Source organism: Poromitra crassiceps (assembly GCF_964638095.1).
Source record: "Poromitra crassiceps genome assembly, chromosome: 14".
In the NCBI taxonomy this organism is placed as follows: Eukaryota; Metazoa; Chordata; class Actinopteri; order Beryciformes; family Melamphaidae; genus Poromitra; species Poromitra crassiceps.
Window position 1 is genome coordinate 39,999,153 of NC_139633.1, and position 27,532 is coordinate 40,026,684.

Genomic DNA, 27,532 nt, shown 5'->3' on the forward strand with positions numbered 1-27,532 from the left:
TGTATGCGACTGAATAGGCTACTACTCATAAGAGACAGCCAAAACTCATTAAGAACTTTCCAGTTTTGCACCTCCCTCCTCTGTCCTGGCCTCCCTGTGGAGCTATGGAACATCACTGTCCATTACTACAGTATGTGTCATGCTTTAATATCTATAAATACTGATGCAAGCTCTGCTCTGCTCCTGTTAGGGCACACCTGCTGCTGCCCTGCCGTTTGTCTCTTAAGGTCCTTATACACATCCTTTTTTTTCTTCTTGTGCGATTAATTTGCAGCGTTTATTTTTCCGGACCAGGGATGATGTTACTGAAATTTGCTTCTGATGTGTACACATCTGTTGTTGTGATTGACAGGTGGGTAAACATTTGCATCACAATTTTGTGCTGAATAGTCATATCACTCTTGGTCTTTAGTATGATCTCGACCCAAAGGTGGACAGAGCAGGGTTGGGCCCTTCTGCAGCTGCTGCTGGTGGCATCTCTCTCTGGGGCTGAGGAGCCGGTGTGTCGGCAGATAAAGGAGCCGGAGATCCCCCAGCTGTCTAAGAATGGAGACATTATTTTAGGTGGAATCTTTGGTTTCCACGACAGCTGGAAAGACAGACAGGACACCTACATGTACAGACCACCACCACTGCAATGCACAAGGTAAATCAAGCAAGCTGTTTGACATAAGTTAGATACTGTAGAAGATTAGAAGAACTGAGTGGGTAGATACAAAATGAATTAAAAAAGGTTGTCACGCTGAGTTGTGAAATAAATGTTTACTCATATAATTTTCACTTTTAATTTTGTTTCATTTCGAAGACATACAGGCTATAACACCAACTGCTTGTTTCATTTCTAAGACATACTGGCTATAACACCAACTGCTTATAACTGTTTGGGTCAAGTTTGTATCTCCCAGCGTTCCAGTTTGCTCAAGCTATGCTCTTTGCCATTGAGGAGATTAACAACAGCACAGACTTGCTGCCTGGCATCTTTCTGGGCTGCAAGATCTATGATTCATGTGCCTCCATTCCAAAGGGAATAAGGGTGGCACTGGCCTTGGCTAATAGTAATGAGGATATATCCACAGCCTCCATGGCACCCTGCACCAGACCAGCACAAGTGCAGGCCATTATAGGAGTGGACTACTCCTCTTCTTCCATGGCTATATCCACTGTCATTGGACCTTTTCATATCCCATTGGTCGGTGTTTTCTTTTTTACACTTAATGTACAATCATGTAATGATCTGGGCCACAGTTTGATCTATTTATTTTGTTTAATTTCCTTGGTGATAATACAGTAATTATTATACTGCAAATTGTCTGACTGCTCAGAGTTTTAGGCAGTTTTAAGAGCATTACTGCTAAGGTGATATGCTCTATGTTTTCCTGTGTACATTGTTTTAGAATTTGCAATCTCATCTTGGCAATATCATTCCTTTCTACTCCCTAGATCAGCCACTGGGCCACCTGTGCTTGTCTCAGTGACAAAGTCCGGTACCCATCCTTCCTCAGAACAATACCCAGTGACTTCCACCAGAGCAGAGGTCTTTCCCAGTTGGTCAAGCACTTTGGCTGGACTTGGGTCGGGGCAATTAGAAGCAATGATGATTATGGCAACAACGGCATGGCCATATTCACAGAGACGGCCCAAAAGCTGGGCATCTGTCTAGAGTACTCTGTATCCATATTTAGAACAGATCCACCAGAAAAAATACTGCCAATAATTGACATTATCAAAGCTTCCACTTCCCAGGTGATTGTCGCTTTCCTCACTACCCCTGATTTGGAAATACTAATAAATGAGATGGCCCCCCACAACCTGACTGGGTACCAGTGGGTCGGCACTGAGTCCTGGATCGTTGATCCCGACATTGTAACTATGAATGGACACCACATCCTGGATGGTGCTATAGGGCTGAACATCCCCAAGGCCCATGTCACAGGCATGAGAGAGTTCATTTTGGATGTAAAGTCACTCAATTCATCTAGTCATGAATTGTTCACAGAATTCTGGGAGACAATGTTTGATTGTAGGTTCAAGCAGACGAAGGGCTCAGGAGGGAATCAGAGATACTGTACAGGGTCTGAAGATCTGTCTGTGCAGCAAAACAGTTTCACTGATATGTCATACATGCCCTTATTTAACAATGTCTATAAAGCAGTGTATGCTGTGGCTCACGCTCTACATAGTGTTCTTGGCTGTAAAGAAATATGTGGCAACAAGGTACAGCCAGATCCATTCACGGTGAGTTGATCAATGCTGAATGATACTTCAACAGTATGTGCTTCACATGACCAGATATTTTTTTTGCTTTTTTATTTTTAATGGTATTGTTTAATAGATTATAGCATGTCCATCATTCTGCAGAGCTAATACGAGGTGCTTTAAATGTAATGGAATAAGTAAAGTACTTCTCATTAAACGATTTTCTTCTCATCTGCTTTTTTTTAACAGTATTGTTTAATATATTATTGCATGTCCATCATTCTGCAGAGCCTTAATTAATAAGGTGGTTTACATTTAATGGAATAAGTAAAGTGATATGTATCTGCTTAGATTTTGCAGCACATAAAAAAGGTTCAGTTCAAGACAAAGGAGGGGGAGAACGTTTACTTTGATGAGAATGGAGACCCAGCAGCAAAGTATGACATTATAAACTGGCAGCCGGATGAAAATGGCAGTGTGGAGTTTGTGACCGTTGGTCTTTACGACGCATCTTTACCTGCAGAAAAACAGCTAAATCTGCACACTAAGTCCTTAATTTGGGCACAGAACTCAGAACAGGTTAAAGGAGAATTCAGTTTTTTTTACACCCTGGACCTTATTTCCAGCTTTAAATATGATCTTTAAGTCACCCTGACAACTTTGATTTGCATCAGTAGAAACGATAATCAGTGCTTCTCTTCTTCATCTGTGGTTTTCTCTTCTTCTTCTGTTACCAAACAGAAGCGCTTCTCTTCTTCTTCTGAAGCACATCCGGGGCAAGTCAGAGTTGACTCAGTCTGTTGTGTAGCAGCCAGCCTAGCATAGCCTATAGATATGATCTGATTTCAAGATTATGGACGATTAATTTCAATTCAATTGCCGCTCGTATGGAATAAGACCATATATGGATTACAAATAGCAGTGGGAGATAAAGTGGGAGTTGCTATCTACAGAATGTGACGGACAGCAAACAGAGCAGGCTGTCAGCAGCACGGAGGTACGTTACATCACTAATTCATGTTCTCTCTTTTATATAACAACCACAATGAGCCGCTGTGTGTCGGAAAATAAGCTTTTGACATAAATACAATCATGTCAGATGCCCCATTTTCCTTGTTTTCAGGTTGCAGTTCAAACTGATTATCGTTTCTGCTGCTGCTAATCAAACTGAAGTTGTCAGGGTGACTTAAACATCATATTTATAGCTGGAAATAAGGTCCAGGGTGTAATTTTTTTAATTCTCCTTTGATACCGTATGATCACTCATGGAATGGGATTATTATATTGTAATGTCAATTTCATCAGAATTCCAAATGGTGACCTTTAAAGACAACAGCATATCAAAGTGTATCTCATACTGCTTTTTTGTTCATGCAGGTGCCTGTGTCAGTGTGCAGTGAGAGCTGTCCCCCAGGAACCCGTAAGGTCCTCCAGAAAGGAAAGCCAGTCTGCTGCTATGACTGTATACCATGTGCAGAGGGAGAAATCAGCAACACCACAGGTACTCTAGTATTATTTAATGGATAACGCCTGTCAATTCAATATCAGCAATCAAATACATATTCAACTATAATACCAGTATTTACTGTATATGTTGATATACAATACAATTATAGTAATAAAGGAGTTCATCATCAGTGCACTTGAATATCAAATTTGGGAGTACTGCAAAGTCTTGTCTGATTCATAGAAAATGGTTGAGTTGCATTATGTGATTATAAACATAATGAATAACTAATATGCATCATACATTTTATCTCATGAACGCCTTGATGGAATTTCGGCTCATTTGGCTCAAACGTCCACTTTGACTCAAGAATGAACTGATTAGATTTTGGTGGTCAAAGCTTAAAGATAAAGGTCACTGTGACCTAGGGCTGTCATCGACTTAGGATTCTGCCAGTCGACTCGGATTTGACTGTCCAATACGAATATTCCACTATTCTATAATTTTAGAATATATTAACAGTCAATTGCGGCAATTCGACGTCAGGATAATGGGGTCTGAATGAGACATATTTCTCTGGCTCTTTGCCTATTTTTTATTTCACCCTTTAAACATTAAAACAACAACATGGAGCCTACATGAATAAACAAATTAATGTGTAAAGGACATTGCCGTGCTTTCAAATTACATGTCCAATAGGCTACAGTTCTTCTCAAGACTAATAAGACCTAAATAAGTGTAAACAATAAATAACTTATCAATTTAGATGGGGGGAGAGACAAAGCATCGTGTCATGAATCAATGCCACTGGTCACCCTTCACGCAACTTTTCAAGGAAGCCACAGCTTGTCAAAATAAATAGTCATCCCATTGGCTCATTGGCTCACAGAGCATGGGCGCCTGGCCAATCCCGGCGCTTGACTGCTGCGTAAGCAGGCACAGAGCATGGCCTGCCCAAAACCGCAGTGGGTTCCGTAATAACGCTTCACGTCTCTGACAGGATGGGTTTTACAAAATGCAACCAATGGAAAAGCATTAAAACGAGCTTGTGAGTAATTCTCCTAACACCATTCACCCTCAATCTGTCACTCAAACCTAGCTTTATCCTGCTCTCCGTCTGTACCTCCCCAGCGAGGAGGACACTATACCCGGAAAAGACACACGGGCAGACGTTCTGTGTATCGTTTTGTTTAAAGGGCCCATATTTTGCTAATATAATGTATTATTATTTTATTGTTGGCCTCCAGTAGAGTAACTTATTGCATCATTCATTGTTAAAAAAACTCATTGTTTATCTCTCACTGCCCCCTTCAGTTCACCCTCTGTCTGAAACGCTCTGTTTTAGGTCCCGTCCCTTTAAGAACCCCCACCCTCCGAAATACTCCAGGCGGGCAGCGGGGGGAAAGTTTGTGTTTGCAAACCTCTGCCCAGACAGAGGACCCAGACCCCACATTGAGAACCACTGCAAATCACAATCGTGCAGAGAGGGATAGAGGGAGAGGGAGAGGGAGAGGGAGAGGACGCTGTGTTTGGCTGCAGCAAAAAATCCAGTTGGGGATTTACTCTCAAAGGCGCGGAGTGACGATTTTTTTGGTGTGCCGTTTTTCTCCAGGCAGCCTGACGCTGATTTCCCCCCTCTAAACAGAGCTATTTTTCAAAATTATTTTTTCATTTTGTAGTAGTAATGGTGCATATGTATCGATACAAGCAGTGTTTTTATTCCAACATGAACCAATAGTATGTTTAATACTAGATTTAAATGAGGCCAGAATGCAGAAATCCCTTGTGATTACATTAGAGCGGGGGGTTCGTCCTGCCGAGCACACAGCACAAAGCCAGCACCAAGACTGAAGAAACTCACTGACTTTAAACGACTCGACACTGCTTACCGCTACAGCTTTTAACCAGGACTTCTATCAGGAACTACTAGATACTCAGATAAACACAAATGAAGTGAAAGGCAGATACGGCCGAGACGAGTGGGAACTAGCAGCGTTACTGTCGCGGCAGTCTACTGGAATGTCAGAACAGGGAAGGGAGGGGCAGGGCGCGCGTGCCGCGGGTCCGGGCTAGGCTTGGCAAAGTTGGCATCACCATGGTAACAAGTCCTACCTGACGTCACTAGAACTATGGCTCTTGCACAAATCGGCACAAATCCATGTCCTCTCATCTACGAGACTTCATTGGGGGGGAGGGGGGGTTCATGGGGGTAACATTAAAACACCTTCACCTATTTATTTGAAGCTTAGCCCATGTTTAATATGACCATCCATGATTGTAACAACATACGATACAAAAAGAAGAAATGCATAATATGGCCCCTTTAATCCTGGCTTCCTCTGACGTGAATAGATCAATAAAATGTTTTCGAGTTATCCCTAGGCTGCAAACTTTGTTAAACGTGCAAATCGAAGTGGTTTCTGATGAGAATAAAGTAACGTTAAAATGATGTTATGTCACCCTCTTCTCATCCCCTCTCTGGGCAATGGGAGACAGTGGGAATCCCACTGCTCGGCCAGCAGAGAGTGCTTGCAAGTCGGACTGATAAGATAAACAACATAATTTGAGCTTATCCAGGTAAGATATTAGTAATGTAATGACACATCCAGTGAGAAACTAACTATAATTAAGACGTGCCAACTTTGACGAGGTTGTGTTCAGTATTTTAAGAGCACAGCACACCACTCTGACTGGAGGGGGGGGGAGAGAAAAAAAACACGACTGCTCGACTTGAGGAAAATCCGTCGACTCAGGGGTCTCTCGACTGATCAAATCATCGACTTTTAGAAGACAGCCGTACTGTGACCTTACAAATGTCATTTTCTAGCTCATTAATGCGATATGTCAGGAACGCCTTGACGGAATTACATCACATTTGGCTCAAGCATCCACTTGGACTTAAGGATGAACTGATTACATTTTGGTGGTCAAAGGTCAAGGTCACTGTGACCTCACCAATGGCATTTTCAAGCTCGTTAATGCGATATCTCAGTAACGCCTTGACAGAATTTCTCACATTTTGCTCAAACGTCAAAGTCTGGACAGACATGGATGTGGACTGCTCACTTGTTGGCAGTGTGGGGGGTCGTTACTCAAAAAAGAAAGTTATATAAACAGTATGTAATTTATATACCGGTATATATATACAAAAATTTAATGGCTTACTTTACTTAATTACTCCTTGGAACAAGTAATCCATTACACTACTCGTTAAATACATTTTGCGTTACTCCTAAACATCACCTTAGATGCATTGTCAGTTAACAAATCCCTATCCTAATAAGGAGTCCATACACAAAATATTTGTTTCTGAAAGACGGAGACAACTCCAACTTTGGACGAGTCCACACGAGACGCCAGGGTTTATTATTCACCCCAGGTGTGCGTTAGGCGCTCCGCCATCAACACAACACAACACTTCCATAGCCAGCCTTCAAAATAAAAGCTATCTGTAAACTATATAGAAAATAACGTGAATCACAGCCTTCACCATAGAAATAGCTTACACTGGCAAAATTTCCTCTGACAATGCAGCAAGCCTGTTTATCTTTGCTTTTCATCTAATGCTTAAAATACACTACAAGAGTTTCCCTCCGATTTTACATAGGATTTCCAGTTGGGCTCAGTCTGTCTTTGTTGACTCTAGTCTGCAGTTGTTGTGGGCAGTTGTTGTGCCAATTAGCAGCAAAATGTGTTAAGTGTATTATGGCTACAGATTTCTGATCGTCAAGTGTAAACTGCCTCCCGACACCAGTCGGAGCCACAACGATTATATCAAACATGTTTGAATTTCTCGCTTTGAGTCGGGTAGTGTAAACTGGTCCCACGACCCGACTCAACTCAACTCACAGGTGCATGTGGAATCCCATCATCAATATCCAATGAAAAACTATGCAGCAGTCAAATAGCTCGTCTTCATACAATAGATATTTCTGATACCACGGCACACGTGAATAATAGAGGGAAGCATCAAAGACGATAGTATGCTGGTTGCTCACGGTTAAGTCAGAAAGAATAAAACCGAAACTTCCCGTTACAAATTTCAAAATGAAAGTATACCATTGCAACCGTTTTGTGTGTGTGATCCGAAATACCCCAACTACCAAAGAGAAATAAAGAACACATTTGCATAGAAACCTGTTTTAAATGAACGTAATGTTGTGGCTTCGAAAAGTCAATTTTAACCCGTAGTGAGTCATGCAGTAATACATTTATTTTTAAACTAAAATTGTCTAGCTTCCGTATGGTTAGTATGGTCACGTCAATTTGCTTGTTATTTGTGGTATGGGTTCAATACACTGTCTTATAACTTGAAAGACGACGGTGAGTTTGCTGGGCGCACAGTCGGGTAGTGTATTTTGATCTGTGATTCCAATCACGTAATGTATTTCAGTGAGTTTTTCAGTTGTGATAAAAAATCTTGAAGGGGAATTCCTGTTTTTTTACACCCAGACCTTATTTCCAGCTTAAATATGTCTTACTCACCCAAATAACTGTGGTTTCATTCTGATCCCCCTAGAAGATATTCAGATCCGAGTAGAGTCCTGGAACTGGCCAAAACAGGCGTAAACGGGGCATACATCATTCACACTGTAAATGATGTATGTTCTGTCACATCACGGTTCATTATGGTTGTTATATAATTTTGACAACATGAATTAGCTATGTAACAAACCTCCGTGCTGCCGACAGCCTGCTCTGTTTGCTGTCTGAGTGTCCGTCACATAGATAACACCTCCCGCTTTATCTCTTTATCTGCTGTTTGTAATCGATATATGGCCTTATTCCCTACAAGCAGCAATTTAATTGAATCGTCCATAATCTTGAAATCAGATCATATCTATATGCTAAGCTAGGTTGCTAAGCTACACAATACAACAGATGAAGTCAACTCTGACCTGCCCCGGATGTGCTTGTTCTTCTGTGGTTTTCTCTTCTTCTGTTACCAAAGAGAAGCACTTCTCACTGCTTCTTCTAAAGCACATCCGGGGCAGGTCAGAGTTGACTTGCTCTGTTAGCTAGCAGGCTGTTAGCTCCTGCTAGCCCGTCGTTCTCCTCGTGAATACTGTCCTTCTCACCCCGGAAGCACTTCCCTCCAGAAGAAAGCGGGAAAAGGTCACCCTGGGAAGCCTTCTTAAAGTCACAGTTTCATAATTCCACCAGGCGGCAATTCAACAACATTCAATGATCAGACAGCCAGAAATACATATGTAAACATTATCATATTTGAGTTAATGGGATACTGCCTACTCTCACCTAACGATCCGTAACACTAGGCATAAACATTATCTCACACATTTTATCTCACTTAACTTGGTTTGAATTTGCAAATAAAACTGATATATAAAACATTTGACTGATATATATTCCATCTAGAAGAGAGATAATGCCCAGAGCAGCCCATGTCTGTCTTGCTTTATTTTTTACAATTTCCTGACTGAATGTTGGTATCGGCAGTGATACTGTAGCAGCATTTAATCCTTACAAAATGCTGGATATTTTAATAAATACAGTAGTATTGCATCATATTTTATTTGTTAGATTTTTGTAGTAATCTCTGTGACACTCTCTCCAGATCGGAGATCAAATGTTCAGATTGAATTTATGAACACACTGATTTGAAAGATTTTGCAACTTTTTCGTTGAATAAATAAAACAATTTCAATTAAATGGAAATGGACACATGGATGTCGACTGCTCATATATCCGCAGTGCGGTCATTCTAGTTTATCCCTAGCTCAGGCCATTTTTTCCATAGCCCCACCTCCTTCCTTGCCCCCAACCCCTCCCACTACCCAAACCCCTTCCCACAACCCGTACCCACCCATAGAATCCCGACTCGGTGACCTTCCTATCTCTAGCTACGGCCCCTCTTCCCTAGTCCCACCCTGTTTCCTGACCACGCCCCCTCCCACCACCCACACCCCCCTAGCCACTCCCCCTACCCAACAGTCAAACCCCGACTCGACACCTACCTATCCCTCGCTACGGCTCCCATTCACTAGCCCCGCCCCCTTCCCTAAATGCCTATGAGTGACTGAGTGAGTGTCCTGACTTTGGCATCTTCTGACCCCGGCCTGTCCTGCTGCCACCGCCGTGGGAAAATAAGGGAGCTAGTCAGGAAATCTAATATCTGTTTTGATTTTAACTTGTAGATTCCATCACCTGTGAGCGATGCCATCCTGAATTCTGGTCAAATGAGAAAAGAGATGACTGTGAAAAGAAGGACACAGAGTTTCTATCATATGAAGAGATTATGGGGGCACTGCTCACGGCGGCGGCCCTGTTAGGAACTTGCATGACTGCTATGGTGGCTTTCATCTTCTTCAGACACAGGAACAGCCCCATAGTCAAGGCCAACAACTCTGAGCTGAGCTTCCTGCTGCTCTTCTCCCTGGCTCTGTGTTTCCTGTGTTCTCTGACCTTCATCGGCCGGCCCTCTGAGTGGTCCTGCATGCTGCGACACACAGCATTTGGGATCACCTTTGTCCTCTGCATGTCTTGTGTTTTGGGGAAAACTATGGTGGTGTTACTGGCCTTCAGGGCTACACTTCCAGGGAGTAATATCATGAAATGGTTCGGCCCTGCTCAGCAGAGACTCAGTGTTCTGGCTTTCACTCTCATACAGGCCCTGATTTGCATACTTTGGCTAACTATCTCTCCTCCTTTTCCTTTCCAGAATTTTAAACACTTTAAAGACAAAATCATCTTAGAATGTGCATTAGGCTCAGCTGTAGGCTTCTGGGCTGTGTTGGGGTATATTGGAGTCCTGGCTATGTTATGTTTCTTTCTAGCTTTTTTGGCTCGGAAACTGCCTGATAATTTCAATGAAGCCAAATTTATCACCTTCAGCATGCTGATATTCTGTGCGGTCTGGATCACCTTTATCCCTGCATACGTCAGCTCTCCAGGGAAGTTCAGTGTTGCTGTGGAGATATTTGCAATTCTGGCCTCCAGTTTTGCACTGCTAATCTGTATATTTATCCCAAAATGTTACATAATCTTATTGAAGCCAGAAAAGAATACAAAAAAGAACATGATGGGTAAAATGCCATCAAAATCATCATGACAAGTGAATATAAAATAGTAGGATGACAAGAACTTTCAATAAAAACACTTTTCATTCATTAATGCAATAGGCCCTATTGCATTGATGAATAAAATTTGTTTTTATTAAAACAAGTTGTTGTTTAGGTTCATTTGTCAGACTGGCAAACTAGCTCTTGCAAACCCAATGACTTTTCCCCCATCTCTGTCTGTATGCTACACATATTTGTTATTGTTTATTGATGGAGTCTTCTATGATGTGTGTAACTTGTAAACGGAACATTTGTGTAACAGTGTTTCTTTACAAATGTATTCTTCTATCGGTGGTTACATGGTGTTTTTGTCTGTCATATTTTCAATAGATGTCTGAGTGGTATGTGTCCAAAATTATGTAAAGAGGGCAATATTATTCCATTTCCCAAAGACACAAAATCAACTTTCTGAAGTCCCAACAGCATGTTGCCTGTACTTAGAAAATTATTAGAAAAAAATGTGTTTGAACAAATCCAAACTTATTTTTCTGCAAACGGTTTAACTACTACAGTATGTACCAACATGCTTATAGCGCTGGTCATTCCACCTGCACTGCTATGTGAGATAGCTGGAATCAATTGACAACTCGATGATTGTGGGTGCAGTGATGCTAGACTTCAGTGCTCCATTTGATGTGATTTTAATTTCCAAACTCATTAGTGATGGTTTTAAACCCTCAGCAGGAGCTATCTATCATCTATGGCGCAGTGGGTACATTTCAATGGTCCTTTATCGAGCAGTCAGGGGCTGGACTGTGGGGTCCCTCACGGGAGTTGCCTGGGTCCACTACTATTTTACATATTTACAAATGATATGTCATATGCAACTAGACAGGCCAGCTTGACACTGATATAAAAAAAAAGTAAATCTCGACCCCTCTATTCTTTCTAACTTCAGGCCGATTTCTCAACTACCTTTTCTGTCCAAAGTCCTGGAGCGAGCAGTTTATGTCCAGCTGCAATCTTTTCTAGCGATGCATGACATCCATGAGAAATTTCAGTCTGTCTTCAAACAGCACTTAAAGACTACATTTTCTATTTCTTTTTGGATTCTACTTTTTACATTTTAACTCTCTTCCCTGATCTTAGGATAATTTAAAAACTACATTTTTGTATCCCTTTTGTTGGACTCCTTTTTACATTTTCAATTTTCTGTTCTTTTGTACATTTTATTTCCATAATAAACCATTTACAGAGTTTCATTATCGGAAACTCTGTACATGGTTTAGCCCGGCATCTTTCGGCCTGTCTCGGAGGGGAGTCCCCAGATGGGGTCCATAGCTGGACCCCTACAGCACAACGACCTCACAAGGTTCCTCCTCAGCCAAGTCACTGAGGCAATCCATGTGGCGATCCATGTGGTGGATTGCTACCATATGGTGGAAAGGTTTTCTTGCGTTCACTGGGGGTGGGATGGGGGGGGGGGGGGGGTACCGCTGTGTCCCGGCCTGGCCTTCTCTCCCACGACTTATGTGTGTGGGGGCGGGGGCCGGGGCAGGGGGCATCGGTGCTCTCCATCACTGGTCGAGGGCTGCCGGTTGGTTTAGAATAGCTTAGGTAGGCAATAGATTAGCTACAGCCTAACTATAGGCTGACCTGTTATAGTGTTTAGGCAAAGATCAGACTAGAGCAGAATAGGACAGGCCAGACTAGGCTGTAGATTAGGTAGATCCCCTATGTCCCAGTTAGCTCTGGTTAATGTCTAGAGTAGTCAGTTTGTCTGATCTTCTCCCCCCCTCTCTTTCTCTTTACCCCTTCCCCCGCTCCTTCCCCTCTTCTCCCTTCCTGTTCTCTCCTCTCCCACATTTCCCATTCCCCCCCACCTCCTCTCTTTCCATGCTCTTTCCTCCCCCACATCCCACCGCTCTCCCCCCTCCCTTCTCCTGCTCTCTCCTCTTTCTCCCCTCTGCTCCTTCTCCTTCTCTCCAATTTTTCCCCATTCCCTGCCACTTCCTGCTCTCCCCTCTCTCACATTCCCCCTGCTCTCCCTCCCCTGCAGCCTCCCACCTCTCCTTCTCTGTTCTCTCCTCCCCCACATTTCCCATTTTCTCCCCACCTCCTCCCTCTCCCTGCCCTCTCCTCCCCCACATCCCCCCGCTCTCCCTCCCTCCTCCACTCTCCTGCTCTCTCCTCTTCCCCCCTTCCCACTACTCTAAAGCATAGTACACATTCTACTCCAAAGCATGGCACCCATTCTATCCCCTCCAATATTCCACCACTATTTAAAGCATGGCACCCATTCTTCCCTAAAGCGAGGCACCCATAAGCTCTATATGTGAACATGTGTTTATTTGGCAAAGGGACTCACTACTAAAGGCTTGCAGCCAATTAAATTAGGCATAGTTTGGTTGCTAAGAAATCGACATATGTCCGTTTGCAAGATGTGTGTCTATATTTCTCTATCATATAATTGTTCGATGTGTTATTATTACTACTGTAATTTGTTAATGTTGTGTCAGCTAGCCCTCCTCTCCCTGTTCTCTCCATATCGTCTCCCATACTCCCCTATACTCCCATACTCTTCCATACGCTCTCTCCTCTCCCACATTTCCCATTCTCTCCCCACCTCCTCCCTCCCCCTGCTCTCTTCTCCCCCACACACACCCCCGCCCCCCCCCCTTCCCCTCTCCTGCTCTCTCCTCTTGCTCCTTCCCCACCTCCTATACCCTCCAACATTTCCCATTCCCTCCCCACCCCATCACTCTCTCACATTCCCCCTGCTCTCCTCCCTTCTCCTGCTCTCTCCTCTGCTCTATCCTTCATTTCTATATTTTCTATATTTCTCTATCAATTGTTCAAATGTTATCTTTATTCTGTATATTCTTGCTACTGGTGTGTCAGCTAGAATTAGCTAGATATATTTTCTGTGAAGCCCTCTGAGACATGCTTGTGAATTAGGGCTATATAAATAAACTTGACTTGAAACTTGACTTCACCATAGCACTGAAACAGCCCTCTTGAGAGTCCTTAATGACCTGTTTTAGTCACTGACTCTGGCATTCCCGCCATTTTGGTGCTCTTAGACCTTACCTCCGCCTTTGATACTGTGGATCACTGAATCCTACTGTCATGCCTTGAGCATTATGTGGGCATCACAGGCATTGCTCTAAGCTGGTTTAAGTCCTACCTGTCCGGCTGGACCTTTTCAGTGCAGCTAGGAGAATTTTTCTGATCTGTGGCCCCCCTTACTTGCGGGGTTCCTCAAGGGTCGATACTGGGCCCCATTCTCTTCCTACTTTACATGTTGCCCTTAGGCTCAATCCTGGCCAAGCACAATATGTCCTTCCATTGTTTTGCTGAATATGTTCAAGTAACACTTCAGCCATTGCTTGATTGCCTGACTGACATCAAGACATGGATGAGTGCTAACTTCCTGAACTTGAATGAGCAAGACCAAGATGATTTTATTTGAAAATGCCTCTCTCATCCCTTCTGTCGATGCCCTAGGTCCTCTTGGCTCTAACATCCGCTCCTCTGTTAGAATTTGTTTTTGATTGTGATTTTAAATTCGCTAAACAGGTCAGCTCTGTGGTTAAAACCAGCTTTTTAGAGCTTAGGCTCCTAGGTAAGACCAAGGTCTATCTTCCCCAGAGTGACCTGGAGAGGGTCTAGCCTTCATTACAACTCGGTTAGACGATTATAACTTGCTGTATGTTGGCATCGATCAGTCGTGGTCCAAAATGCGGCTGCTCGACTCCTAACTGGCAGCAAGAAGCGAGAACACATCACACCAATCCTGGCCTCACTCCACTAGCTCCCCGTTCGCTTCCACATCGATTTTAAATGACTATTCTTAAAGCACTAAACAGGCTGGCACCACCATACCTCGCCGAGCTCCTGTGCCACCATACCCCATCCAGAGCCTTAAAGGAACACTCCGCCCATTTTCAACCAGCTTTGTATCATTAGAACATCAGTAGTATATCAGAAAACTGTAAACGGTTTTGAAGTCTGTCATTTAATTTGACAGTTATTGAGTGTTAAAGTGTGGACCAGTGACATCACTGGTCCACACTAACTCAAATTAATAACTCATTAACTCAAATCAACTCTCAATAACTGTCAAACTATTCACCATTCATCTAGTTTGACAGTTATTGAAAGTTGATTATCGTAGTCCATAAATCCTCCCTATCTGAAGAACATAAGGCAGGGATTTACATTGCTTTATGGATAACTGATTCCTCTAATCTTGTCTCCTCTCCAGATGACTACTCGACTACTAGAACTAGAACTTCTACTACTACTAGAAGCCTCCACAAGTCAACAGCAACCATCTACATCTCCCACGGCCCGGCCCAGCTCAGCCTGACCCAGCCCAGCCATAACCCCCCTGCCCCAGTATCATTGCAGCCTACACCGACCTGGTAGCAACTGCGTGAGAGAGGGTGCTTGGTTACTCAAACGCACATGGGCACACACTTGCCACATGTGAAAAGTTAAAAACACGCACATTCAGGTGGAATCCGGCAGGTGCAGAGCTGGAGAGAGGCTGGAACAATGAAACATAAATAAAACAGCTCGCACACTACAAGGGCTCCAGTGAATTATTGTATTGCACCGTAACGTTTCGAGCAGACTGCTCTTCCTCAGACGCAGTCTGCTCGAAACGTTACCACCGGTGCAATAAAACTATTCACTGTCTGGAGCCCTTGCAGTGTGCGAGCTGTTTTATTTATGTTTCATTGTTCCACACACTTGCCACATGACATTTCTTTCCCACTGGAGTGTAAATTGCATTCAAGCTCAAATAGCTTGTGTTCAAAATTAGTGTTATCGTACGTGTGCAAGAAAAGAAGAAAAAAAGCAGATTCTGAATGTTATTCATGAGTTCACATCTTTTCTCTGTGTGCAGAGAATTGAGACCAAGTCAAACTGAGCTGGTGTCAGTTTGCCTGACAAACGGTACAAGTTCAAACCAAATTGATTCAATTGTTTGATTCAAGTTCAAACTAAATGGTACATATATATATACAATGTTTTTTTTAAGTTTGTCTGTCATACTGATATATTTGCTTTTGTATACTTTCAGAGGGAGATGAAGGTGATCAGTAGAGCCTGGCAGAGATGGGGACTCGAGTCTGCGACTTGGACTCGTCGCACACACTGTGGCTTGAGATTCGACTTGTTTGGAGTTTGCAGGACTGTTCAGTCTTGCATCTAAAATGGTGCATGGATTCCATTCTAATCTAACAAACCTATCAATTTAAAAGTCAAGCACGTTACCATGGAAACCATTAAGCTTAGCCCAAAATCACAAAACAGAATGAGGGGGTCCCCAGTATATTTTCTATCTTGTAAGGGGTCCTTGGCTAAAAAACATTTGAGAACCTCTGGGCCAAGTATCCGGGTTGTTGCTGCTGTCTCTTGTTTGGTGAATTTTTCTCAGTGCAGAGCGATTATTCTTATGCCAAATTAGGAAGATGACTCTTTTGTCTGGTCTGGACAAAATGGAAGCTAATGACAGGTTTCCATACATTTTCCAGACTGTGATTTGTTTTGAAGCTTTTGCTGAGTGGCCAATATGATTTATGCGGATAGATATCCGCTGCTAACTACCGTAGTTTATATCAGTGAAGATGAAGATTGTTCTTCACAGTGACTATCAGAATATGTGAGATGATTGGCAGGGTTCATACACATTTTACATTTTAACACATTGACTGCCAGCCGTTTTTTTTTTGCTGTAGGTAGCTTTTGCCAAGCCGTTTTTTTGAGGATTCTGGCTCATTTTACAAGAGCCGAGGATTCTTTTCTGCTTGGAGTTTGTCAACACAAAGTTCACAAAAGTACTAATAGAATGTGTGCTTTCTCTGTCTAAAAGAGTTAGTTTGTAGAGTTAGTAGTTATGTAGATATTAGCCGTTGAGTACAGCATGGTTTTAGCGTCTTGAGACAGGAAGCTGAGATAATCGCAGTTTTGTGAAATTCAATCAAACAGCCAGAACAGTCACTTTAACCATTTATTTTTGGCATCAGTGAGAGATCAGACATCCAAACGAACGCCCTCTCCTTCAACTCCTCCCTCCGTGGGCGTGTCTAGTGGCTTTCAGCCTGCGTTTGTCACAAGTGAGTGCTCTGCTGCTGGGAGTTTGAGCAGCATCGCTCCCTGGCAGCGAGTTTGAGCAGCCTGCCTCCCTGGCAGCGAGTGTGGATAGGTCTCACTCATCTCTTGGGTTTGAGAGCCCCGATGAAGCCCCGTGCGACTCTAGGCTTTATGCTGACACACAGTCCATTTCTGGAACCCCCCACCGCAGCAGCGCGAAAGCGTCCCCGCCTACAGTATGAGAATGAGGCTCGTTCGTTTCTGACTGTAAAATCGCCAAGCCATTTCCTTGATTTCCTTCCTTGGAGGAAGCAGCCGCGGGAGGCGGCTGCTTTTGGTTGACTTTATCTCTGTCGGGAGAGGACCGTCGCCACCTAGCTGGTCGGTAAAATAGATTATACACATTCAATACTTCCAATATCTCCATAGGAGACGCGGGGGGCATTGATCCACGTAGCACCGTCAAAAAAAAAAATATTTTTTTTTTGACGACTCTACTCGTCGTTGGCAGTGAACAGCTGGATTGTGTTTGACGACTCAACTCGTTCTTGGCAATTAACGTGTTAAAATTCCACATTTTTCGAGGCAGACCCTATGTCCTTGACTGGATGTGATTTAGGTACATGGTATTTGATATAATGCATGCTGACAGTGGCTTGTGTATAAAAATCCCTCTAGTCTATCTGAACATTATTCTTCACATCAACAACTGGAGACTCAAAACATCAAAGCTATAATTGTATGTGTATCAGACTTGAACCACATCTTCCATACTTTTCTACAAAAAATAATCTAATTCCCAAACATCATAGAGTGATGCTTATACAGTAGGCTAGATTAAGCTTTGAATTCCTTACCATATCATGTTCAAATTTTTTTGTCCCTGAAAGTAACCAATAAAATCGACAAACTTTCAGGATCTGCTTGAGCATTCATTCTGGGAAAAATCTAATCTACTACATGTCATTGCCACCAAATATAAATGTACAGAATGCACAAATTCATTTGACAAATTATTGGTTTCTACTGTGTGCTATGATGTTGAGGAGGGCGACATTGTTAGCAAGAGTATTGATGGTAAAGGTTTTGATGTCATCAGATATTGGCCTTCATGTGTTCTAGTCTTGCTTCTGTTCATTATGTTTTCATCATACAATTATTACAGGTTAGACATAGGTGTACCTTCAGCCAACTTTGATACTCAATCAGTGTGAAAATAAAAGAAAAAACAATGCAAGTTTGTATCTAGAAAATTGTATTAGAAAACTGAACGCATGATGTTCAGAGCTCGTCCAAAGCGTCATCCACTCCACATGCCATCTGTAGCTAGCAAGTCCCAAGGTTGCTATTTTACTGTCAATTTGTTTTACTGGCGTCTCATGGGCTGCTGCCTGACTCTTTGCTGTCGGTCACTCTGGTGCCTGTCATCAAAGATAAAGCTGGGAAGGTGGGCAGCCTAGACAACTACAGGCCTATTGCACTAGCTAGTGTTTTATCTAAAGTCCTGGAAAGAGTTCTTTTATATCGATTATGTTCTTATCTTGGTACCAGATAACCAGTTTGGCTTCAAGGCCAAGCATGGTACTGATTTATGTATATATTCCTTAAAGGAAGTAGTTGACCAATATAAAAGGAAAGGCTCCTCTGTCATAGTTGGCTTTATAGATGCCTCTAAGGCCTTTGACCGAGTCAACCACCATAAGCTGTTTACGAAACTAAAGGAAAGAGGGGTACCTGGTGGCACTATACAGATTTTGTCATACTGGTATGCCAACCAGAGCATGAACGTCAAATGGGCTAGTAAGGTCTCTGCCCCCTTTGGTGTAGGCAATGGCGTTCGCCAGGGAGGGATTCTTTCTCCTGCTCTCTTCAATGTATATATGAATGACCTGTCTGTTCTGCTTAATAGCTGTCAAACAGGCTGTATGGTTGGTAACACCCGGGTTAATCATCTCATGTATGCCGATGATTTGGTGATCATGTCTCCTAGTAGTGCTGGCTTTCAAGAACTTCTTAATGTGTGTACTGAATATGGTATTAACTATGATGTCAAATACAATGCCCAAAAGAGTGTAATCATGACCTGTAGAACAAGGAATGATAAGGATCTCTGCTTCCCTTCATTTTACTTGGCAGGACAAGAAATGTCTGTGTGTGGTAAATATAAGTACCTGGGTCACTTCATTACAGAGCAAATGAATGATGATGATGACATGCTAAGGCAGCGTCGCACATTATATGCCCAAGCCAACATGTTGAGAAAGAAATTCCTTTGTTGCTGAGGTTCAAGAAGGCAACCATGTATAAACTGCAGGTTGCCTACAATGACTGCATGAGAATATTGCTTAGGGTACCTAGGTGGTGCAGTGCTAGTGATTTGTTCTGTAGATCTCGGGTAAGCACTTTTCAGGCCCTATTAACTCATTCATGGCCAGTTTAGGACTGCCAATATTTAGCACAGGCCAAAGATTTTCATAATTGTTGGTCATCTTTCAAGACCCACAGTAAATTATCTATTAGCACCAAAGTGATTTGCAATAGCTCAAAATGAAGATGTACGTCTCTGGGTTCACCAGGAAAAAAAAGTGAGCTTTTAGCATGTTCTGTACTCTACTTATAGCCCTTTATATACACCCTGTTTTCACCAAAAAGGTCTCTCTGACAAGATAAATTGCAGATATTGGCATTTTTCTAAATCACACAATCTCATGCAGAACTCGCTCTCAATTCTTTTATTTTGAACTGTATTGACATCAGACATGTAAATATTATGCGTTATGACACAAATTAAAAATAAATAAATATATATATATATATATATACACATGAAGTGCTTTTTTTTTTACATTCAACAATATAGTTTACTCAGTGTGAGTGAGTGTACAGACAGACAGACAGACAGACAGACAGACACACCGACAGACAGACAGACAGACAGACACACACACACACACACACACACACACACACACACACACACACACACGCACGATGCGTGATTTCTAACCCCACATAGGATAAGCAATAACCACGCCCTGTGGCGCCGGGATTGGCCAGGAGCAACACTGGAGGGCACGCAGCCCAGCGATTTCATGAACCAACTGAATAGCTCTTGAGAACGGACAGCGGGCTGCTCTGACTGCCGCTTGTTTTGTTCTGGTCCACCCGTCCTCGTCCATGTCTCCCTGTTCTATCCTCCTTGCTATTTGATCGTTCCCATTTTCCCCTCGGCTATTCAACACGTCCTCACCGCCCTCTGATCGATCATTTCCTCATTCCTCCGATGATCAAACACATCTCTCTGGATTACTTTCTCCCGTTTTCTCCCGGCTGGCACAGAGGAAGGCGACCAGCTCGTGCAGCGCGCCGAGCGGCGTTTCAATGGCGTTTTTCCTGTCTGCACAAAGAAGCGTTTATCCGTTTTCTGATTTTCCTCCTGCTCAATTTCAAAACAACAGCTGCGGTATGTGTTTGTTCACGTGTTGTCTTAGATGCTAGGGACCTGATACTATGTCACAGGCTGGGCAAGTGTTTGAACTAGGCGCTGCACTAATAAAAACAAAAACACGTCAAACACGTCTTTGGCGTGGATGGCTATTTCTGATAACACGTCAAAGACGTCTTTGGCGGTGAATGAGTTAAGAAACATTATGTACAAATGTATATGTCGCTTGAATGTTTCCAAGAACTCTGTGGTGATGCTACTGGTGGACCCCAAGTCCAGTGACACACAATACCAGTCAGCCTTATGGAAACACTGGTATGCCAGCCTCTTGTAATGTGTGTTCCTTGTATGTATTGTGTGGTCTTATTTTTGTATGTGTTTTTAATGGACCCTGTGTCTACGAAATAAAGATTGATTGATTGTAGCTACTGTACTGTCCATCGGGGAAATGTACTTGTTTCTGATGTGATGAAGCACACAGTAGGCAGTACAATGCGGTTTCCTTTGCGAACCCACTTGAAGAACCCACTCCACAAAGAACCGACACACAGTCAGACGATATTGTCTGCAGAGAACAAAATACATGAAATGTGGTTATTCATCTGGAAGCTAATAGAGCAGCTAACGCTAACATTACTGTAAACAAAACAGTGGTGGCCATTGAACCAGGTGAGCTAAAACCAATAACGTCAGCCTGCTGGCTAAAACATAGCCTCAACGTGAAACAAAACAGCGTTAGGTGACAAAAAATAAAGTTACTCACTCTGGTTATGTCCCCTGGCTGTGGCAGCCTCGGCCTCTGGTGCATCTCTTCTGGCTCGTAAAGGAAGGAAGGGCTGTATATATCCGACTCAGCCAAGAAACTCAAGACATTAGTTATCCATCGTGATGTATCGGGATGTGATTTTGTCTGGAAGCACTGAGATGAACTGGAACGTGGACTGACGAAGCTAAGTAACGTTAGCTTAGCTTAGCAGCAACTCCTCTCCTCTCTGTCTGTCACCTCATCACAGCGGCGGCTGCGGTGCTACCGTGGGGCTCGTCCCCGCTCCCTGAAGCGCGCGCGGCGCACCCTGTATGTTCTCAACTCTCAAGAGACTGTAGTTTGTCCGTGGACCTCTGACGTCAGCGGTCCACTCATTCTGCCATATTGAGAACGCTGGGAGGCAAAATAGAGGCAAGCTAACCTGTGTCCATGTGTTAACAATATTGACATAGTACGCATACAAAACTGGTTGAATACCTTCGGAGTGTCCCTTTAAGACGCACCTTTTCTCCCTGGCCTTCGAGCTGAGTTGAGCCTGCCTCTTGGCAACCTGCTGCGTTACTTTGGTTACATTGTACATTGGTTAGATTGGTTACATTATTACTTGTTGCATTGTACTGCACCTTGCTCTGTAGCAGTGTATTCTGTAGGCTACTTGTTTTTTTCTATATTTTAGTGTTTTATCTGTGAAGCACTTTGGTCGGCTTTTGTCATTGTAAATGTGCTCTATAAATAAAGTTGACTTGACTTGACTTGACTTGACTATGTACGCTGATGATTCTACACTTTTCTATGTGGCTACCACATGCTCAGAGCTTAATCGGGTCCTGTCAAGTGAGCTTAACATCATATGACTGGATACAAATAAATAAACTTATACTTAACATCAAAAACAGTTTGTATAATATTTGGTTCTAATTATAGACTATCACATAATCATAAAATGAATCTACAGATAGAGGGTCAAATTATACAACAGGTAAAAACAGCTAAGCTTCTAGGACTTTGGCTTGACTATGCACTGGTCTGATCACATCAACAAAATACTGATGGGTAGAGCAATTGCAACTAGAATATGCTAAATCTCCTAACGAATATGTAATTGTGCTTGCCATGCCCCGCCCCCTTGTAACCCCCTGCCCATGCAGCCATAATCGGCATGCAATGGTGTAGTAACTGGTTGCTAGGGTGTTTCTGGCTGGTCACTACAGGGTTTTTAGATGGTTGCGAGGGTGGACTAAGTAGTTATGGGTGGGCCTATGTGAGTAGAAGCGGGAGGAGCCAAGGAATCCAGGGGCGAAATAATTTTGACTAGACGCTATAGTTCAAAAGTTATGGACCAAAACGTAAAGAGGGCTGTTACAGTATAGCGCCACCGTCAGGTCAATAGGTGTAATTTGTTAGTTCACAGCAATGAGTAAAAGTAGGGCAAGCCATGGAAACCCGGGAAAAAATATTTTTGATTGTAGAAGCTATGGTTCCAAAGTTATGGACCAAAACGTAAAGATGGCTGTTACAGTGCCACCGTCAGGTCAATTGGTGTACATTCATTTTTTGTGGATAGTAAAAGACCCCTCTGTGAACCTCCCTAACAAGTTTGGTAACTCTACATCGTATGGTTTCTGAGAAACAGCTAATTTAATGCAAGATTTGTCGAAACCCCAAGCATAGGACCAGTGCAGAAAAGCGTTGACGAGCCTGTTCACTGTAGCTGTTAGTGGCAAAAGTATGAAGGATACTTGTCAAACATATTTCATTGCAGGATGATGTTGTGTGTTGGTGTAGGCTACACCTTCAAATCAAATAGCCTACGTGTTTGATTTTAATATATTTTTTAGCCCAAAAATAAATAGGCTATTTACCGCTGTTTAGCCCAATGTTTTTGTGTCTTTTAATAAATCACCCAAATATCATATTATATTATCAATCATATATTCTCTTAATTGTATTATATGATCTAACTTGATATCTTATAATGTATATATCATCTACATATAGATAGATTTATAGATAGCCTATATACAATTGGATCTGATCAGTGTTGTAGCTATATTACTGATGTAAAATGTTATTTTTGGAGTAAAAAAAAAATCTAAGAAAATATTGAATACTAGAAAATCGGTTCCATGTCGCTGTTCCGACCTCTCGCTGTTCCGACCTCCCCTCTCCCAGCCCCCATGCCTAAACCTAACCTCCCCCAGACCCTAACCCAAAACCTAACCTCTCCCACCCCCCACGCCTAAACCTAAGGTCGGTATTGCGGGTGGTCGGCATAGCGGGTGGACACCAGAAAATCTGGCCCTCACAAACACAACAAAGAAAACATCATCATGCAATCAAATCTGTTTGAAAAGTCTGTAGGTGATTGATGTAATTATGTATTAGAAAACATTCACTTTAGTATACGTAATCCCCCCCCACCCAGATTCCCGACTGTACCCCCACCTAGAACCAACTATATGAAAAAAGTGTAGGGGTTGTACAACCCACAACCCAGGTGTTACGAGTGAGAACGAGGATTCTCACACTATGCCAAGCTGCTCCTCGCAGCGATCCGACTGGATAAATGTCAATTTTCTCAAAAGATTCACCACTATAAAACCACCCATTACACCTGAAGGCGTCTTGGCGACAAAAGCAGCAAGGCTGGATGTGTGAGAATACTCGTTCTCACTCATAAAACCTGGGTTGTAGGACAACCCCTAAGTGTTACTTTGTTTCAAACTTCGGATTCTCACACTATGCCACTATCTAACCAACCTTGCTGCCAGGGAGCACCTCGTGCGACCCTGAGACCTAAGGCTGGCAACAGGGCACATGGCTGTCGCCCATGAAGGCATAATGAGTGACTAAGGCACTACCACTTAGCGGCCGACAAAAGAGCGTGCACAAAGGGCGCACTGGCCACATCAAGGCTATAGAACCTAACAAAGGTGTGGTGATTAGACCACAAGGCAGCCGCACACATGTCCTCCGCCGACAGAGGGTGGGCTAAGCCTATTCACCTTATCCTGAAGAGACCACCTGGCTTGAGACACTAACAGGAAGTGTAAATACAATTGGAGGTTCTGATTGTATTTACACTTCCTGTGACTCATAAACCTAGCCTGACACATAATGTGAGTTAAACTAGGTTTGACCAGGTGAGTCAGACTAGTTTGAGCAGGTAAAACAGACAGAGTTTTGAACAGGAAGTCGCAATACAATGGGTCAAGTGGGCAGGGCTGCATAAGGTGAATAGGTCCACCTCCCTAACAAAGCCATCTCCACGCTGGTGCCCCTTAATTCATAGAGAATTTCGATAATTTTTCTGACAAATTTCATAAGCTTGTGAATATTAATAATTTAAGAATAATTAATAATGATATTCATAACCAAACCAGCTCCTTAACCCCAACATAAATGGTGCTCCCGCGTGAGGCATGGTGGATAACACTTGTGCACGTGCAAGGTGCGTGCATGCGCAACGTGCGTGCACGCGCAAAGTGCGCTGCGCGGCCTTGTGCGAGCATGCTGCGTGAAGTTGGCACTTGTATTGCACAAAACTTGAATGGAATCAGGGGTGCCGATTTATGTCTGTGGGTGCCCATGCTTGCGCATGCCCGTCGCCCAACCCATCCCCCGATAAAGCGATAAAGCTGTAGTGATGCAAACGCACCATATGAGATTTAACAGCAACCTACACACACACAGACTTCACACACCACTTATATTCGACAGAATAGGAACAAGCGACTGAATCACTGTAAACCACACACTCATCTCAGCACCATAGAACATGAACAGCGTCAGCATCAGCGACCCACACAGACACATTGATTGAGAGATCAAAGGTTTTAACCAACATTAACATACACTACTAAACCTCACCTGGAACTGGAAGTCGTACTCGTCACGGTTGCACTGGTGGTGGTGGAAAACGCACTAGGTTTTGTGATAAAAAATCTCCTCATTTTGTTTTGGCTAGTTGTGTTGAGATACTATGTGTCAGTCTGTCACTCTCTCTCTGAGATACCCTCAAGTGCACAAGTGTGTTTACGTCACTACGTCAGCAGGGTCACGTAGAGTGCATTGACTCATGCAGCCAATCAGATTAACGGGCTATGTTTTGATCAACTCGTTTTGTAACCCGGGGCCGCCAGCGGGCCTCGGGTGGGAAAAGCATTAAGAAAAGCATCATACTACCTCTCCCGCTGTCTGCTCCCCTCGTCCGTTATCTCTTGCAAGCGCTCAGCTTCTCCCTGTATACCCCGCGCAGAGCCTCTCTCTCTGATTCCCTCCTCACGGGCACTTTTCTCCAAGCCAGCCTCTTGATCCTCTCCACCGCGCTCTCCGGAGGTTTGAACACACAAAGATCGATGAGCTCTTTCTATTTTCAATTCCGTGTCCGGCTGAACCTCCAACTTCTCTCTTAACATAGTCTCCACGAAGGAAATCATGGACGGGGAGTTCTCTTCGGCCCCCTCTTTGACGCCATGAATCCTGATGTCTCTCCGTGATCGGCCCTCTTGGTCAGTAAGCCTCGCTTCCAGGTGAGACTGTAGCTTCACTAACTCCGTCATCGCCTCCTCCACTGCCTGGACTCTCTCTTCGGCTTCTGCAATTCTTTTTTCGGCTTCATCCACCCTTGTGTTCATCTTGATTAACTCCTCCTTAATTTCCTTCATGGCCGTCCCTGTTTCCTGGCGAAAGTCTTTTATTAAGCCTTTTATTTCTTGAAGTGTCGTTTCGAAGTTATCCATGTTATCTTCCTTGTGTTGTGCCTGTCCTGCTATCGTTAGCGTGCTTATTATTATTTTCATGCCAATTTCGTGCAATCCGGCACAGCGCCACCTACTGGCAACACAAAAAGTGGTTTATCTTGAGAACCGTTCATCTGATCAACTTCAAACTCGGGGAGTGTGTTTAGGGGGACCCAATGGAGTGCAGTGAGCTGAATTCCGGCATAGCACCACCTACTGGCAACAACAACAAAAATCTTGCAATTTGGCATAGCGCCACCTACTGGCAACAAAATAAATGTTTATCTCAACAACCGTTCGTCCCATCGACTCGGGAAGTGCGCTGATGGGAACTTGACAAAGTGTAGTGCGGAATTTCGTGCAATTCGGCACAGCGCCACCTACTGGCAACACAAAAAGTGGTTTATCTTGAGAACCGTTCTTCCGATCAACTTCAAACACGGGAAGTGCGCTCAGGGGGACCGAACGGAGTGCAGGGAGCTGAATTCCATGCAACCACCTACTGGCAACAAAATAAATGATTATCTCAACAACCGATCATCCCATAGTCTCTTAAAACAGACTGTCTCATCTACATCCGGCGAATGCAGCTCAACAGTCTGTATGTTACACCCCCAGAACATGCACAAGGAAGTTGGGAAAAAAACCTTCAGACTGGAAGGAAGTTCGACAAAATCCGACCAATCACGACACGTGTGTCCACGGAAAACAATTCTGATTGGACTAATGAGCGGAAGACCCGCCTTATAAAAAGTTCTGATTGGACTAATGAGCGGAAGACCCGCCTTTCTGCTTCCCATTCCGGTTGGCACATGCTTCTCCCGCACGAATTACAGACGGTATGGCGGAAGCATTTGAAAATTGCGGAAGCCAACTCGTCTGTTCTAAGAGACTAATCATCCCATCGACTTCAAATTTGGGAAGTGCGCTGATGGGAACTCGACAGGAGTGTAGGGAGCTGAATTCCATGCAATTCGGCATAGCACCACCTACTGGCAACAGAAAAAATATCTCAAGAACCGTTCGTCCAATCAACTTCAAATTTGAGGAGTGCGCTGATGGGAACTCCACAGAGTTTAGTGCCAAATTCCAATTCGGCAATTCGGCATAGCAGCAAACTCGACGTAGTGCAGTGCTGAATTTCTTGCAATTTGACAGCGCCACCTACTGGCAACAGCAGTTTATCTTGAGAAACATTTGTCCGATTGACTTTAAACTTGGGGAGTGCGCTGCTCGGACCCGGATGTAGTGCGGTGCCGCATTTCATGCAATTTGGACTTATGCATAGTCATAGTGCCACCTACTGGCAACAGAAAAAGCGGTTTACTGTATCTCGAGAACCATTCATCGACTTCAAACTTGGCGGGTGCGTTGCTAGGAACCCCAGAAATGTAACTTTAAAGGGAAACTTTGCCCAATTCAACCTAGAACATCACAGCTTTCATGTACCTCCAGGACTGTCTGTCCAATCAATTTCTGTATGTCTGTCCTTCGCAGATCTCGAGAACCGTTTGTCAGATCGACTTCAAACTTGGGGAATGGACTTAGGGTGACCTGACGGGAGCGCAGTGGGGGGGGGGGGGGGGGGGGTGTGCCCACGAGGTGTTGAAAGGGGGGAACTGCAGTATATATATATATCTCCTTTATACAATAATTTCAGGACTTTCACTATGTCTGTCCTTCGCGTATCTCGAGAACCGTTTGTTGGATTGACCTCAAACTTGGGGAGTGCGCTTAGGGGGGACCTGACAGAGTGCAGTGTGTGTGCGGGGGGAGGGGGGGGGGGTGCCCATGGGGTTGTGCTTTGTGGGT

The 27,532-nt window shown here is 43.5% G+C and overlaps 1 protein-coding gene across 1 annotated transcript; it reads left to right on the plus strand.

Moving 5' to 3' along the window:
- Positions 1 to 413: 413 nt before the first annotated feature.
- On the plus strand, positions 414 to 10,712 carry LOC310789197 (extracellular calcium-sensing receptor-like; the record flags this gene model as incomplete). Its single annotated transcript, XM_083650784.1, has 6 exons — positions 414 to 646; positions 892 to 1,189; positions 1,441 to 2,235; positions 2,548 to 2,775; positions 3,574 to 3,697; positions 9,799 to 10,712. The coding sequence occupies 6 exons, from the start codon at positions 414 to 416 to the stop codon at positions 10,710 to 10,712; spliced, it is 2,592 nt and encodes an 863-aa protein (XP_083506910.1).
- Between the last annotated feature and the right edge of the window lie 16,820 nt (positions 10,713 to 27,532).